Here is a 13,878-nt window from a genome sequence, read left to right on the forward strand (position 1 = left end):
TTGAATAACATTGTTCTTATCTTTCACAATTACTTGTACTGGGTGCATTTATCCTTCCAATTCCAAACATTTAAATAAATGATGCTCAAATGTCAAAATCCGTCATGTAAAGCCTTTTTTCCTCCTTTAACATACGGAAGAAGAAAGGGTCGTATATGGTATTGACGAATATTCAGGCATGTTGAGTGGGGTCAAAGTTTCAGTCATACACGTGGGGTAGCTTGGTTCCCAGGAGTTGGATATGTGATTGTTGTACGGCTACGAGAGAGAGGTCCTCTGGGCTATTGGCTTGGTTGTGGCCAAGCATTTATAAACGAAAGCTTTGCTTGTTCGGTAGTTGCTTTGGAAAACACCAGCAAAGGGTGGGATCACTGCTCCAATGAACAACTCACAGTTATTACCATTTCCCTGCATCAGGGAATGAAAGGTAAAACTAAACAAGAAGAAAATATTATTTTTTCTTAATATAAGCGATGAAACCGAAGTGTAGGAGTTAGGCCCCCTAACACCCAGAGCAGTAAGGTTGCCGTCTGCCTATGAAGTACAACCAATTCCGTAGACCATTGGTGGGGGAATTCAGGCTAAGGTTGCTGCCATTGCTGTGTGGTATTATTTCTATTGACTTTTTTTTTGGGGATTTAAATAAAAAGAATAATTCCTGTTGCGTGGGAGTTTGGGACAAAGAGTAAAGTGGGGAGGCTTCAAGTCTACGAAATAAAGGAAGAACCCTTGCCTTTCCCTCTTTCTCCCAGAAGGTTATGTTTCCAAAAGGACTCCGAAAGCACATCCTCCCTTCGTTCAACCTTTGAACTATAAATATTTGTTTCCATTTTTCTTTTATTATTCCGCAGAAAAAAAACTATAGAAGTCAAACAGAAAAACTAAAGTTGAGATATCATATCAAAGCATAGAATATTTAGCACCCAACAATCGTTCATACTTTATTAGAAATCACGGATAAAGGAGAGAGAAATCTAAGGGAAAATGGAGAGGGTGGAGGAATCGGCGGATAAAATTGAAGAAGTAGGGAGAGTGGTGGAGCAAGCTAGAGAGTTGCAGGAATCAGGCGCTTCGCTTATATCGAAGATATCGAACGACGAGCAATTTCTACGCCAAAAAGCTAATTCCCTCGAATCTTCGATACGCCGCCTCCGTTCCTTGATCAATTCTCTTCACTCTCAAAAGCTTTTGGATTCCAGGCTTGCCAATAAGGCAAGTCCCTATCTTTCATGTTCCCCTCCCTTTGTTTTTTTTTTTTTTTAATGTCTCTTTAATTGTTTCTTCATTTAATGAAATCTTAACAAACAAACAAATTGAAAATTGGTTTCGAAACAGCTGGAAGAGGATTTACAGAGAGCCAGATGTGTTATAACTGATGGAGACGCCGCTGTTTTTCTTCCTGCCAAAGCTCAGGGTATAATAATTTCTTCTCTTTTTCTTTTTAAATTTTTATGATATTAGTTTATTACTTTGTAATTGGGAATGGCAGGAAGATTTCTGAGGATGTTTCTGGGACCAATCAATGTGCGTGCATCCCGCAAAGATGTCCAGTTGAAAGTTAAGGAGGAATATAACAGCTACAGAGTGAGCATCACTTCTTTATCTCTTTTTTTTTTTTTTTTTTTTTTTTTGAGTGGCACCTGAACATATTCTTCAATTTTACAATTGCATGGCATTTCTCTTAAAGAGAAATTCTGGCCAAAATGCTCATGCAGGCTCATTTTACGTTTCAGTGACCTCTGACTACTAAATATATGCACATCCCAAACTAGTAGTAGTAGTTTTTCGGATTCATGGTTTCTTTGTGAATTACTTTTGGAAAGATAAAAGGGGATACTTGAAATTTAAGTATTTATACTTACTAAGTGCTATTTCCCTTCAACAGGATAGGACTGCCTTTCTGTTTCTTCTTTTTCCATTAACTTTGCTTATTTTAAGATCTTGGATCTGGGAAGGGTGCTTACCTGCATTTCCAGTTCAGTTGTACCAGGTATTATAATTTCTTAGGAGTTTTTGTTTGGGATTTGGTTCATTTGTTGCTGACCTAAAGTAGAGCTCTTTTTCTGTGATTTAATCCTGAGTGTATGATATGTCAGGCATGGTTGTTGTTCCTTTACACTGGTTTGGCTTTACGAGAGAACATATTGCGAGCAAATGGAAGTGATATTCGCCCATGGTAATTGCATGCCGTCTTCTTTTTGAATGTTTCCTCAGAGCAAGCATGTTTACTTTCTAGTGTTGTTTTGTGTAGATTGGACTTTGTGATTAAAAATGGGATAGGATATGTGGTACTTTTGAGATTAAAATAACTTGAGAGGTGGGTTTAAGTTAAGGGTTATTACATGATTTTAAATCATGTCTTTAGTGGTTTTCGATTTAATGCTTACAAAGGAAAATGAATTCAGAATTTGATGACCTTATTCTGGTGTATGTTTATGCACTAAAGTTAATCATCTTTGCCCTATTGTAATCTCCTTCTGGAGTAATCGGTTCGTGTTAATAACTCTCTCGTACCCTTAGGTTGGTGAACGTGTGTGATTATTTAGGACTGCTTGGATGAGATGGTTGCACTCTCTCTACAGAGTGCTTGCCAGTGGGTGGATGGAGAAGTAGAAGTTAGTGAGATGCATTAGGGAGGATAGGATGTCATAAGATCATCAAACTGGGGAGTTAGAGGAGGGAGGTGAATGGACATCAATATGATTTTCTATCTTATTATAATGCTGAAGTTGATGTTTCTTAAAGTTTTGAAGCAGGGAATAGATCTCCTGGTTGTTTCTGTGAGAACATAGAAGGAAAATGGTGTCTACGTCTATGTTAAATTTCTCCTTTGGTTACATCTGTGACGACATAGAATCAATTTTATGTAGTGGTTGTAACTTTTGACCATTTCTCATTCTGTAGATGGTTTATCTATATATTATCCCTTTCCTGGTCTAAATCAAATGTTAAGATCTTCCATTAGGTACTTGACTGTAGACCTATTACTCACAGTTAATGCCTGGAAAAGTCTCTAACTGCACTTTCTTTAAACGTTTTGATTTCTTGTCTTGGCTACACTATAGATTTGTCTGAGATAGTATAGAGGTTGACTTGCTTCAGATGATGAACTTGCGTTTAGCTTGGTTATATAGCCCCATCTAGTTTGTTTGGTGGAATAGATCCTCCTGGTTGTTCCTTTCAGAACATAGAGAAAATAGAGTCTATGTCTCTGTTAAATTTTTGCTTTAGTTACATCATCAGAACCAATTTTATGTACCATTTGTGACTTATAACCATTTTCTTGTGCTGTAGATGGTTTACCTGTATATATTCCCTTCCTGGTCGAAATCAAATGTTTAGATCTTCCATTAGGTAATTGATTTTAGAACTATTGCTCAAGTTAATACCTGGAAAAGTCTGTAATTGCACTTTGTACCCTTTGATTTCTTGTCTTGGCTACACTGCGAGATTTGTGTGAGAGAGTATAGAGATTGACTTTCTTGTGATTATATACATGCATTTTGCTTGGTTATATAGCCCCTTCTAGTTTGTTTGGTGAATCATGTTAGTTACAATTTGAATCTGTCAAAATCAGCTAACTCAATAACATCTATATTATGTAAGGAGGCTGGGAAAGAGGTTTTATCCATGACCATTTTATCTGGGTTATTTGAAATTGTTCAAATCCACTTAGCGAGTTGTTTTGGCCATTAAGCACCTAGAATCTTGTGGAATCTCCTTTTTGATTGTTATGTTTTTATGATTTTATGGAAACTCCTTATCTAGTCTAGATAAAGTTACATTTATATGTATATGTGTTGATAGATTGTGGTTTACAGCAGCCTGGGAGAACAATTATTGTCTATGTTATGAAATACCTATATGTTAATTAATAATCAATTCTAAAACTTTCTAATGTTTATTGGTGGTGTTTGTAGTTTGTGTTTGGGTGCATCCTTTTCCTGGTTAGTCTTCCAACTCAATTGATGACTAAATGATACTTTTGCAGGTGGATATACCATCACTATTGTGCTATGGTTATGGCCCTAGTTAGTCTCACTTGGGAGATTAAAGGACAGCCTAATTGTGCTCAGAAGCAGGTCAACTTATTACCATTGTTTGCTAATTATATTTTGTTTCATCTATTAACAAACTGTTAAATCCCGTTCAGAGAGGTGTAGAACTTTTCCTTCAATGGGCTATGATGCAAGGAGTTGCCATGCTTTTACAAAATAGATATCAACGCCAGCGACTTTATACTCGTATTGCCCTAGGAAAGGTGCTATTCCTCTTTCTGCATCAAAAAAATTAAATTTTCTGTTTCCTTCTTTCAACATTTATTATTTTTGCATACTAACTATAGACTTGGTTTGTATCCTCTTTGTTCTTTTGCATATTACAAAATCTTACCCTTTGTCTGCCATGAGCAGTAGCTATTATGCCTCCATTTCGGATCCTTACAATTATGAAGAACCTGTTCTAAATTCTAATTATTATTGTTGTTTTCAGGCTAAGAGAATGGATGTTGTCTGGGGAGAAACATCTGGTGTTGATGGCCAATTGTGGGTTTTATGTCCAATACTTTTCCTTATGCAGGTAATGCGAACTAACTTAAGAGAATTGCTGAGAATGTTTAGATGGTGCAATGTCCATTTTATGTTGTTCTTTACCAATAAAAGGGTCTAAAACCTTCGGTTCAAACTTACAAATTTGTAATGTCCTTAAGATTTCCATTTTTGGTACTGTTCCAGTCAGCAAATAAGCTAATGTCTTGTTGCTATCAAATTTTAATCTAATTTGAAGCTGCACACCACTTGTATTCTAAAAGTTTGTTTAACTTCTTTGAAGTGCCCACACAGTTTTGAAGGCGAGTGTTTTAGCCTTTTAGGCATTCTGTAAATTGTTTAATTTTAGTTTTCAATCAACATAAAAAATTAAATCAATCACATCATGAGGGTTGTGTGAAGTGCTTTAGGGTTGAACTTCCATTCAGTCATTGGTCATTAAACATTTATCGAAGAAAACTGCTTGGATAATAAGAGCTATAGAGTACGACCAAGATCTTTTAGAAAATCCCAGTTATTGGTTGGAAGCTCAAAGTTGTTTTTCATTTTTGTGGTAATGTTGTTTCAATCTTTCTTCTGCTTAGCATGAAGGATACTCCGTTTTCTTTTCCTTTTTCTCCCTTAGATAAAAATGGAAAGAGATTGATGAGCATGTTGTTCTAATTGAGAATAATGTGTCTATTCATCAGTTATCCTTTTTCTTTTATACTCTCTTCTCAAATATTGCAAATAACCATATCATAAATTATTGTGTGCTTGTGAACGTGAATATAGGGTTTTGAGGCATATGTTGGACTGCGATTGCTTAAGACAGCATTTGTTGGGGTTGTTTCTGAATGGCAGGTAGGTTTTAACTTCTCACAGTTCCTCTTTTCGCTCGTTCGTTTATGCAATAAAAAAAAAAAAAGTATCGAGCTTAGTAAACAAATTAAGGTTGCATATATGCTAGAAATGATGTAATTAGTGATGGAAAACTGGGTTTTGGCAGGTAACTTTTTGTGGGATCATTTTGGTTTTGATGGCTGTTGGGAACTTTATAAACACGGTACAGACACTGGTGGCAAAATCAAGGTTTAAGGCAAAGATGAAAAGAACCAAGAGCAAGCAGGAGTTGGATTAGGATATTCGCAAATTTATAATCTCTTATATATATATATATATATATTTCCGGTATCCTAAACATGTTTGTTTTCGATGAGGCAATGAAAATTTTCTTTGATTTTCATATGAAACTATTGTGCCTTTTTTTTTTTTTTTTCCTTCCTGTTGTTACCGTCAATCAAAACTGAAGAGAAAAACAAGCAATTACTGTTATTGACTAACACTCATGGCCTCTTTTGCCCAACCCAAAGCAGCAGGGAATTCTCCAATTTTAGAACTTCATGGGTCCAAAGATCAAAGTAACATGGTAACAGTGAGAGAGGTGGGGCAGCCGAAAACACTTTCATCCATATTAGTGGCTTTTCTTTTTCTTATTAGGCATGAAACACTTCTCCATTTGGTAACTCTATAAGAAATTGCCAAGCCCAAAGGTCGGCTTCTGTTTACGCAAATAATTGGGCTTAAATGCAACCACTCTCATTCCTCCAATTATTATTTTCTTGAAACATACTTTCTCAAATTTTTTGAACAAAAATTTAAAGAATGAAAAAAGGGGATTTTAAATTTGGATTTTGTTAACTAGTGTTTCAAAGATATTTTTTAAGATTTATTATATTAAATAATTTATTTATTCAATATATTGAAATTTATAATATTATCATTTTTAATGCAAAACAATATTATAAATAATTTTTTTTAACAAAATCTTTGATTTTAATATAAACAATCATTTGGGTTAAGCCATAGCATTACTACTTATTTGCATTAGAACAGGTTAAATCTTTATCCCCTCATCATTGATTATTTTATTTACAAGTCACTGTTCCATCATTAAATGTTATGTCAGATTCATCATAAGGAGTATTGTGTACGTACGTAACGTAATACATTAATTATACACAACTGGAAGAGCTGGGGCAACTTCCTTCGCTGCTTAATTATACATTACCCTTCCATAGTTGTCTACTTGTTCTTTACTAGTAATAAATATATTTAATTTATACTAAAAGAAAAGTGCAATACATTATCTTTTTCTATTTTTTTTAATTTCAGGGAAGGAATATTTGAATTTGGGTCTTCCTTTTGGTTAAAAAAAGAAGGAAAAACAAAGGTGATGGCTAATTGTCTACCATTAGGATGATATTTCTGCTTTTCAAGCTGTATTATTTACAATTAATTTCAATAATAAGTTGATGCGTGTAATCAAAAATAGAGATTTCACAATCTAAAAATTATTAATAAAAAAAACCCATTTTTAAATTAAAAAAAAAACCAAGTTTTTGCAGCCTAAAAATTAGTAAAAAAAAATTTAAAGTTTAATCCAATTTATTCATGAAATTATTTTTAAAAAATAATATTTAATAAATTTGAGATTTGAATCTCAATGCTTATAATTTTTTTTATTCTTAACCTCATACTAAAACCACTTTTATAATAATTAAAAAAAAAAAAAAAGGTGATGCTATAATTGACCATAACGCTGTGGCGAACATGGTCCATGTCCAATCGTCCATTCCCATTCCCATGTGCTAATATTAATCTAGTTATAACGTAAAGTATTATTTTCTTTTTGATTCCCAAATAAAGCAAAGTGAAGGATGGGATAATTAAGAGGGAGAGGAATGGGTGGATGTAAGTATGTTTGTCTCCTTCATCACTCAATCTCTTCTTTCCCTTCCCTTCCATTTAAAAATGACTTAAAATGCTTTGGAAACAGATGGAAGTTTTGTACACTAAAGAGCTGGGGCCACCTTTAATTATATGTGTAAATCCAGCCACCAACACCGATCGAGATCACCAACCAAAGCCACCTCTTTCCCAAATCCCACCACCCATGTGCTGCTGCAAACTGTTCACAATCTATCACCCATCAAATATAATGCTACAGCCCTTAATAAATACAATAAACATACAACTATTATATAAGGAAAAAAAAAAAGCAAATGAAAGGATAAGCAAAATCAATAATGATATGGGAAAAGAAAAAGAAAGATTTTATAGCTAGGAAGATAAAACAAAAAACAAGGGGAATGTCTGGGGTGGAAGTAAAATAACAAGCACATGGGTAGGGCACGTCAGGCCGGGGTTGAATGATCATCGACTGTCATCTCTTTTTTTGGGGTGAGAGATGAGGGAGATAGTGTCATTGTTCGATCTTTTGAAAATCTATGGAAGTGGCAAAAAGAGGAATTTGCCACTGCAGACTAGAGAACCCATGTTTGCTATAACGATATTAGTCGGCAAGTGGAATAATGGAAAGCACTGTGCTATGCGTAATTGCATCCTACTTGTCAATTTGCATTGTCATTATTACGTTTATATGCGGCTCTTCTTTCTTTCTTTCTTTTTTTTCTTTCCCCAATATAGTATTTATCTGATGAGATAATTATATTTTTATTGAACATATTATATATTATATTGTTGAAAAGTAGATCCAAACGTACATAAATCACTAGAAAAGTATGGCTTTTTGTTATATTTTCTGTTGTGTTATTATTTTACATGGAATAAAACTTCGTAACCCACTAAGCATGGCCCTTGATCTACCAAAAATCTTTTATACTTGGTCATAACTAATGTTTCTTTCAATTCGTTAAGTTTGTCCATTCATTTTAATATTTTTTTTTCATAAATATTTGTTGTTTTGTTTATTTTGCAACCTATAAGTCAACATCCATTAGATGATGATGTCTTCATTTTCAAAAAAAAGCCGAAAAAAGTAAGGCATTTTACATTACTGTCATTCCAAATTCCAATCCTTTGATAGAGACTTCAAGGGTAGGTTTTAATTTTTATGACCTCCAAATTTTACAAATTCAACCACAATTTCAATTACTCAAGGAAAATTTTCCTTATTTTAAAGGGGGAAAAAAGGGTTTGACAAGAAGACCCAACAACACATATTCCACAGGTACATTATTGATTAACAGTAGCAGAAATGACAAGGTCGCAACTGGCAACCAGTCGTTGAACTCGAGGCCACGAAGGCAAGAACAATACCTTGACGCAACAAAGACTTAAATGGTATATAATAATATAATAATGGAAGAAAAGGAGGGAGAATGGGGATTGATGAAAAGACCAAGGCACTTTTCTCCTTTATCTCTTCAACTCCTAATAGTAACAGTTTCCATCAGTACTTGTGGTTTGAGATTCTCAACTGCCAAAGCCTAGATAGAAAGAATGATGACAAATGACAATAATAACTGATCACAAAGTTAAAAAGGGAAAGAATAGGATTGAACAAGTCAGTAACCCTGGAACTGATATTCTTTCATTCCTTAAATTGAACCAAGCAAGTCAGAGAGAAGGCAAAAAAAAAAAAAAAAGAAAAACTGATTGTAAAAATTTGACACATAAAACATCTGCTTCTCCTAGTTACAACATATACGCTCAATATACTCCATTGCTCCATGTCTTGCACTCTCTTCCTGTCTTTTATGCTTTGTTTGTCTTCTTTGTGTCCTTTCGCTCTGCTGCTGGTATAACCCAAGCTTATTTCCTCTGTCTCAATTCAATCTCTCTTCCCCTTTTCCTTTGGAACGGGAATCCCTTATTCACCAACAAATCAATAAATTGAAAAGAAGTGATGTAAATGCAAGTGGGGACTGTCATCCAAGAGTTTGTTTCGGACGACTTTCAGTATCAGCGAAGCTATTTTGAAGAAGAATATGAAGAATGAGGATTATGAAGAAGATGATACTGAATTATTGGAGGTTGAAAGGGCGGCTAAGGTAAGGACTAAGAAGTGGAAATAGGAGAAGATACAAAACGAAGAAATAAGGAATTTTTTATCCTAGAAGAGTTTCATCTCAAATTGTTAGGTATTTAATTTGTTGAGCTTCTGCACACATAGGTACATATGGTACATTTTTAGTGATGGAGCTGCCAAGGTTATTGAACCATGGCCAAAAAGGAGGGTGCCCCTTTCCCTCCTCCATTGGGAGTACTGCTTGTATTCTGTCTTTGGAATTCTATCTTATAAGCCATACTTCGCCCTTCTTCCAATTCGTCATCATCTTCATCCTCGTCTTCATCTTCCTCATGATCCATATTATCACTATCATGTTCATCAATCTTATCATAGCCATCCACCAACAAGGATTGTCCTTGATGTTGTTGTTTCTGGTGCATCCCCTGCTCCTCAGTCAGCTCTCTCACAATGTCTTCTGGCTTCAATACCAATCCAAGAATCAATAGGCATCGTATAAAATGGTTTATCACCAAAACGCAATAGTAACTGAAAATGTCTCGGTGGGTGATAGAAGAAAATAAAGAAGCTGGTAAGTAAAATAAATTTACCTTTTTTGAGGCTCCACCATTTCCTTCTCCAAAGAGACTCCCAGGTAAACATTCTTGGCTTGTCAGCACATCAGCAGTAGCTCCAGTTTTGCTTTCAGACTGATCAGTAGGCTGCGTCAATTGCGGCGCTGTCGTGATTTGTGGGGCGTCACTTGTATCTTGATGCTGCCGTGACGTTTCTTCTTCAGGCCTATTCTGGTCACTAAAGCTGCTGGAACCACCGCTACCAAGTAATTTCCTACGGTGAAGGGCATCGAGTTGGTAAAAATAAGGACAGGTTTTGGCATCCTCGGGACGTTTCTTTTTACTTTCTTTGACCTTTTTGAAGTACTTGTTGATGTTCTCCCATTTTTCCTTGCACCGTTTGGCGCTTCTCTTGTACCCCATCCTGATCATACCAGCGGAGATTTCTTCCCAAAGGGGGCCCTTGGGCCCAACCTCTTGGTATCTGGATTCGAGCCCACTCCTCAGGTCTATAAGTGCAAGAACTTCAGCTTTAGGCCATCTAGACGAGGCAGGCTCCAAGCTCCCACTCCCACTCCCACCAATCTCCTGCGGTGGGCCCTGTTGCTCGCGGATAACCATTACTTCTTCTGAAGATACAGGCTGTTGATGATGCCTCGAAACTTCAGTATTTTGAGTTTGATGCTGCTGCTGGTGAACAACTTGTGGCTGCTGTTGATGTTGGTGCGAGTGTGACTGTTGCTGCTGTTGCGAGTTACGCTGTTGTTGTGGTAATGACGGTGGCTGATGCAATGGTGGAGCTGGTGGAGGAACAACTGGCACGGCCTGTTGTGTCGGTGGAAGTGGAGCAGTTGGGACCGTGACAGTTGTGGGTAACTGTATAGTCTGACCAGTAATCTTCTGCAAAAAAGAAATAATAGCAGCATCTCTTGAAGCAGCAATGGCACGTTCTTGAGCCATAAGTTCATGTTCGCTAGTTAATCTTGCCATCTCTTGTCTTTTCCAAGCTTCTTCTCGTATCATCCTATCTTGCTCTCTCTTCTCTATGGCTTCTAAAAACCGCTGCTGCATGGCTTCTTGTTTCTGCATGACCTGTTTCATTAGACCCTCGAAGAACTCCATCATCCTCCTGTTGGTATTACCGCCCCCTCCTGACGACTGCCTTTTACGTTTACGGCTAGTGCCAGCCATGCTCGACGGTTCTCCTCCAAGTTCATCTTTGTCGTCATCATCGTCTTCAAAGCCTTGAGAAGAGGAAGAGCTATTAGAAGAGAAGCAGATTCCAAATGAAGCTGCTGAAGTGGTGATAGGAGGTGCTGGCGCCGGCTCTGGCACTGGCACTGGGATAGCTGTTGTAGGTGGAATTCTGGCAGAAGAGATGGGCATAGGGATCCCAATCGAAACGGGAGCTACGTCCAGGCTAGTGGAGGTAGCGGCAGTGACAGGTGTCACGGATGTTGACACGTTGACAGCAGCAGTGGCAGAAGGTGTATGAAGGGCCTCTAGCTGGCTGAAAAACTTGTAACTCTTACCATCTTGACGCCCAGCTCGCCCTTCTTTTGTTCGCTTGTAATACTTGTGGACGTTCTCGAATTTTTCCTTGCACTTTTTGGCACTCCTTTTGTAACCCAGTTCCGCTAGCTTCCTGCGAGCCACGCCCGTGGTTTTTTAATATCAGACTATTAATTTGACAATTATAATTAATAGTCATCTTGTTAGAATGAACATTGCACCCAAAAAAAATCAAAATAATTTCCTGCCTCCACTCTCACAAAGTTACTCAACTGACCTCATCTGTCCTTTCCATATAATAATCAATGGTAACTTGATCTGGGTGTCTAACTATAAGTATTATTAATGTGAAAAGGAGAGAAAAACCAAAAAAGCTGATGGTGGTAGACTCCCTCCGACCATCCCTTCCATGGTGTCTAAAAAATTTTAATAAGCAGTAAAAATATTTCCTCTCGGGATTTTCAAATTTCCGAATTTCGATTTGAAATTGATAAAATAAGATAGTAACGGAGGAATAAAACATATATATATATATATATGTATATAAAAGAAAAAGATAGGATTGGTTAGAGTTCATGCAGCGGATCTGGGCCATTTCTTAATGGTAAGAAACAAAACAAAAAAGAAGAAGATGCCCCAGCACGTGAGCCGTGATGGAAACAGAAAGAAGCCATGTGCGTTTGTGTTCGGAATGAGAGAGAAAGAGAGGGGAGGAGAGCTTGAGAAGAAACCCATCCCATCACTATTTCACTGTTACAACTAAGCTCTTGGAGGACAATGCATTATGGTAATGATTAAATTTTTACTAGTAGTTGAATTACTTTTATTTTTTGCAGCAAGATTTAGAAAAAGGAAAAAAAATAAGTGATATTTTTGGTTTACGGCCGTGTAGCGTGGGGGTGAAGTACTTTACCTGGAAACATCTTCCCAAAGAGGGCCCTTGACGGTGGCATCACGGAAAGTAGCATCCATATCTGACCTAATCTTGAGAAGAGCAAGAGTCTCTTGACGGGGCCACCTATTGCCACTTGCAACTCCAGCTACTCCTCCGCCTTCAGGTTGATCCCCTTCATCTCCTACCTCACCTCCGCCGCCACTTACTAACCTCATGAATTCATCCAAGTTCCCAGTGGCAGGCGGTCTACTGCTTATAGGCGATGCCTCTTCCACTAACTGCTCCGACTGCTCGCTTACCATGTGGCTGCTGCCCACTGCACCCGTTGCTGGAGCACCCATCTCCCTGTATTGAAATTGATGCCCTCCTCCTCCTCCACCTCCTTGCTGCATCTCCTCTAATTTTGTTGATTTTACTTTTCCCTCACTGATGTCGACGATAGTTGGCAAAGCAGGAATCTTTTATTAATGATGCATAAAGATCTATCTTCTTCTTCTCATCAGTGATACTATAATTCAGTTGAATTGTGCGTATTGCCCCTCTCCTCCCTCCCCCACACAGTTGAGATGCCGAGAGGGGGAGCTGCTGCTTTTTTGCCTTGATGGCGATGTTAAACAAAAAAAAAAAAAATTGGGCCTAATTGAAACGACAAGGGAAACTAAACAGTAGAAGAGAAAGTTAAGAGAAAGATGGGGTAATGTTAAATACAATTGAAGAATTTCTTAAACCAATAAAAAAAAATAAGGGAATAGGATAGAGAGAGAGAGAGTAGAAGACTGGAAAAATTGAAAGACAGAAAGAGTATTCCTACGAGTAAGTGCTGCCCCTTTGATAGATTTTTATTCTATACCTTTCTTGTCTCCTTCTTTATAAGTAAATTTTGTTTTTTTTTTTTTTAATTTTGATGGGCAAATGATACTACTAATGGAAAAGAAAAAGAAGACAGAGAGAGGGGGACAGCAGTAAAGAAGAAAGAGAATAGGAGCATAAGCATGGACTGCAGCTGCTCTCTGCAAAAATTTAGACAGAACAAAAGAGAAAGTAAAGGATGGAAAGAGAGAGAGAGAAATGAATGGAGATGAGGAATATGAGGATGATGATGATTAAGAGAGAGGGGAAAGAGAGAGAAATGAAATGATAAACCAAGGAGATGCTGTGTTGTCAGCGGCTCTCACTTTGCAGCTAATAATTGTTAAAACCACTTTTGCCTACATTTGTTCCATTAAATTAAATTATTCAAAATGTCTTTTTATATATTATTCACACATCTACTGATTATGTAACTGAATTGTATTATAATTTTTTTATTAAAAAAATTTTAGTTCAAAGCTTGTCCAAATAATTCGTGTAATTATCAAATTTTATAATTTTTTATACCCAAAATTAAAAAACTCAATAAATGGGCAATAAACATCTCTATTGTATTGCCTAAATCTCCCTCCCGCTCCCATAAATTGACCTAAGTCTCTAATTTCCTTCCATATTAGCCTCTTCCCAACAGGAGAACCCTGGGATTTGCTTTTTTTAAAGGAAAGTATAACAAAGTTTGAGCTGGAA

The 13,878-nt window shown here is 36.8% G+C and overlaps 2 protein-coding genes and 1 long non-coding RNA gene across 4 annotated transcripts; 2 read left to right on the forward strand and 1 right to left on the reverse strand.

Moving 5' to 3' along the window:
- The first annotated feature begins 197 nt into the window (after window positions 1-197).
- LOC111308508 (uncharacterized) lies at window positions 198-5,779 on the forward strand. The gene is made up of 10 exons (XM_022906855.2): window positions 198-1,212; window positions 1,336-1,414; window positions 1,490-1,584; window positions 1,886-1,990; window positions 2,097-2,176; window positions 3,992-4,082; window positions 4,154-4,261; window positions 4,492-4,578; window positions 5,322-5,390; window positions 5,536-5,779. The coding sequence occupies exons 1-10, from the start codon at window positions 985-987 to the stop codon at window positions 5,665-5,667; spliced, it is 1,074 nt and encodes a 357-aa protein (XP_022762590.1). The 5' UTR covers window positions 198-984; the 3' UTR covers window positions 5,668-5,779.
- A 3,108-nt stretch (window positions 5,780-8,887) lies between these two features.
- Window positions 8,888-13,487, reverse strand: LOC111308472 (trihelix transcription factor GTL1-like). 2 transcript variants are annotated; one of them, XM_022906810.2, is made up of 3 exons: window positions 12,340-13,487; window positions 9,951-11,559; window positions 8,888-9,817 (listed from the first exon to the last, which is right to left on the reverse strand). In XM_022906810.2, the coding sequence occupies exons 1-3, from the start codon at window positions 12,711-12,713 to the stop codon at window positions 9,806-9,808; spliced, it is 1,995 nt and encodes a 664-aa protein (XP_022762545.1). In that variant the 5' UTR covers window positions 12,714-13,487; the 3' UTR covers window positions 8,888-9,805. The 2 variants fall into 2 exon arrangements, with proteins under 2 accessions (XP_022762545.1, XP_022762536.1); XM_022906801.2 differs by having other exon boundaries at window positions 8,888-9,821.
- LOC149516745 (uncharacterized) lies at window positions 11,658-13,065 on the forward strand. Its single transcript, XR_016345087.1, has 2 exons — window positions 11,658-12,213; window positions 12,319-13,065. It is a non-coding gene; the product is annotated as an uncharacterized LOC149516745 (long non-coding RNA).
- Window positions 13,488-13,878: the final 391 nt, after the last annotated feature.

The sequence above is a fragment of the Durio zibethinus genome, chromosome 9, assembly GCF_047325235.1.
Source record: "Durio zibethinus cultivar Kanyao isolate XHJ-2024 chromosome 9, ASM4732523v1, whole genome shotgun sequence".
NCBI classification, from domain to species: domain Eukaryota; kingdom Viridiplantae; phylum Streptophyta; class Magnoliopsida; order Malvales; family Malvaceae; genus Durio; species Durio zibethinus.

Excerpts from the sequence above, each read along its gene's own strand:
- LOC111308508 (XM_022906855.2), top strand. The coding sequence starts at position 985 with ATGGAGAGGGTGGAGGAATCGGCGGATAAAATTGAAGAAGTAGGGAGA. Across the intron at positions 1,415-1,489 it reads TCTTCCTGCCAAAGCTCAGG|GAAGATTTCTGAGGATGTTT; the intron begins GTATAATAATTT and ends TGGGAATGGCAG. Across the intron at positions 1,991-2,096 it reads TTCCAGTTCAGTTGTACCAG|GCATGGTTGTTGTTCCTTTA; the intron begins GTATTATAATTT and ends ATGATATGTCAG.
- LOC111308472 (XM_022906801.2), bottom strand. The coding sequence starts at position 12,713 with ATGCAGCAAGGAGGTGGAGGAGGAGGAGGGCATCAATTTCAATACAGG. Across the intron at positions 11,560-12,339 it reads CTTTGGGAAGATGTTTCCAG|GAAGCTAGCGGAACTGGGTT; the intron begins GTAAAGTACTTC and ends CGTGGCTCGCAG. Across the intron at positions 9,822-9,950 it reads ATGGTGGAGCCTCAAAAAAG|CCAGAAGACATTGTGAGAGA; the intron begins GTAAATTTATTT and ends TTGGTATTGAAG.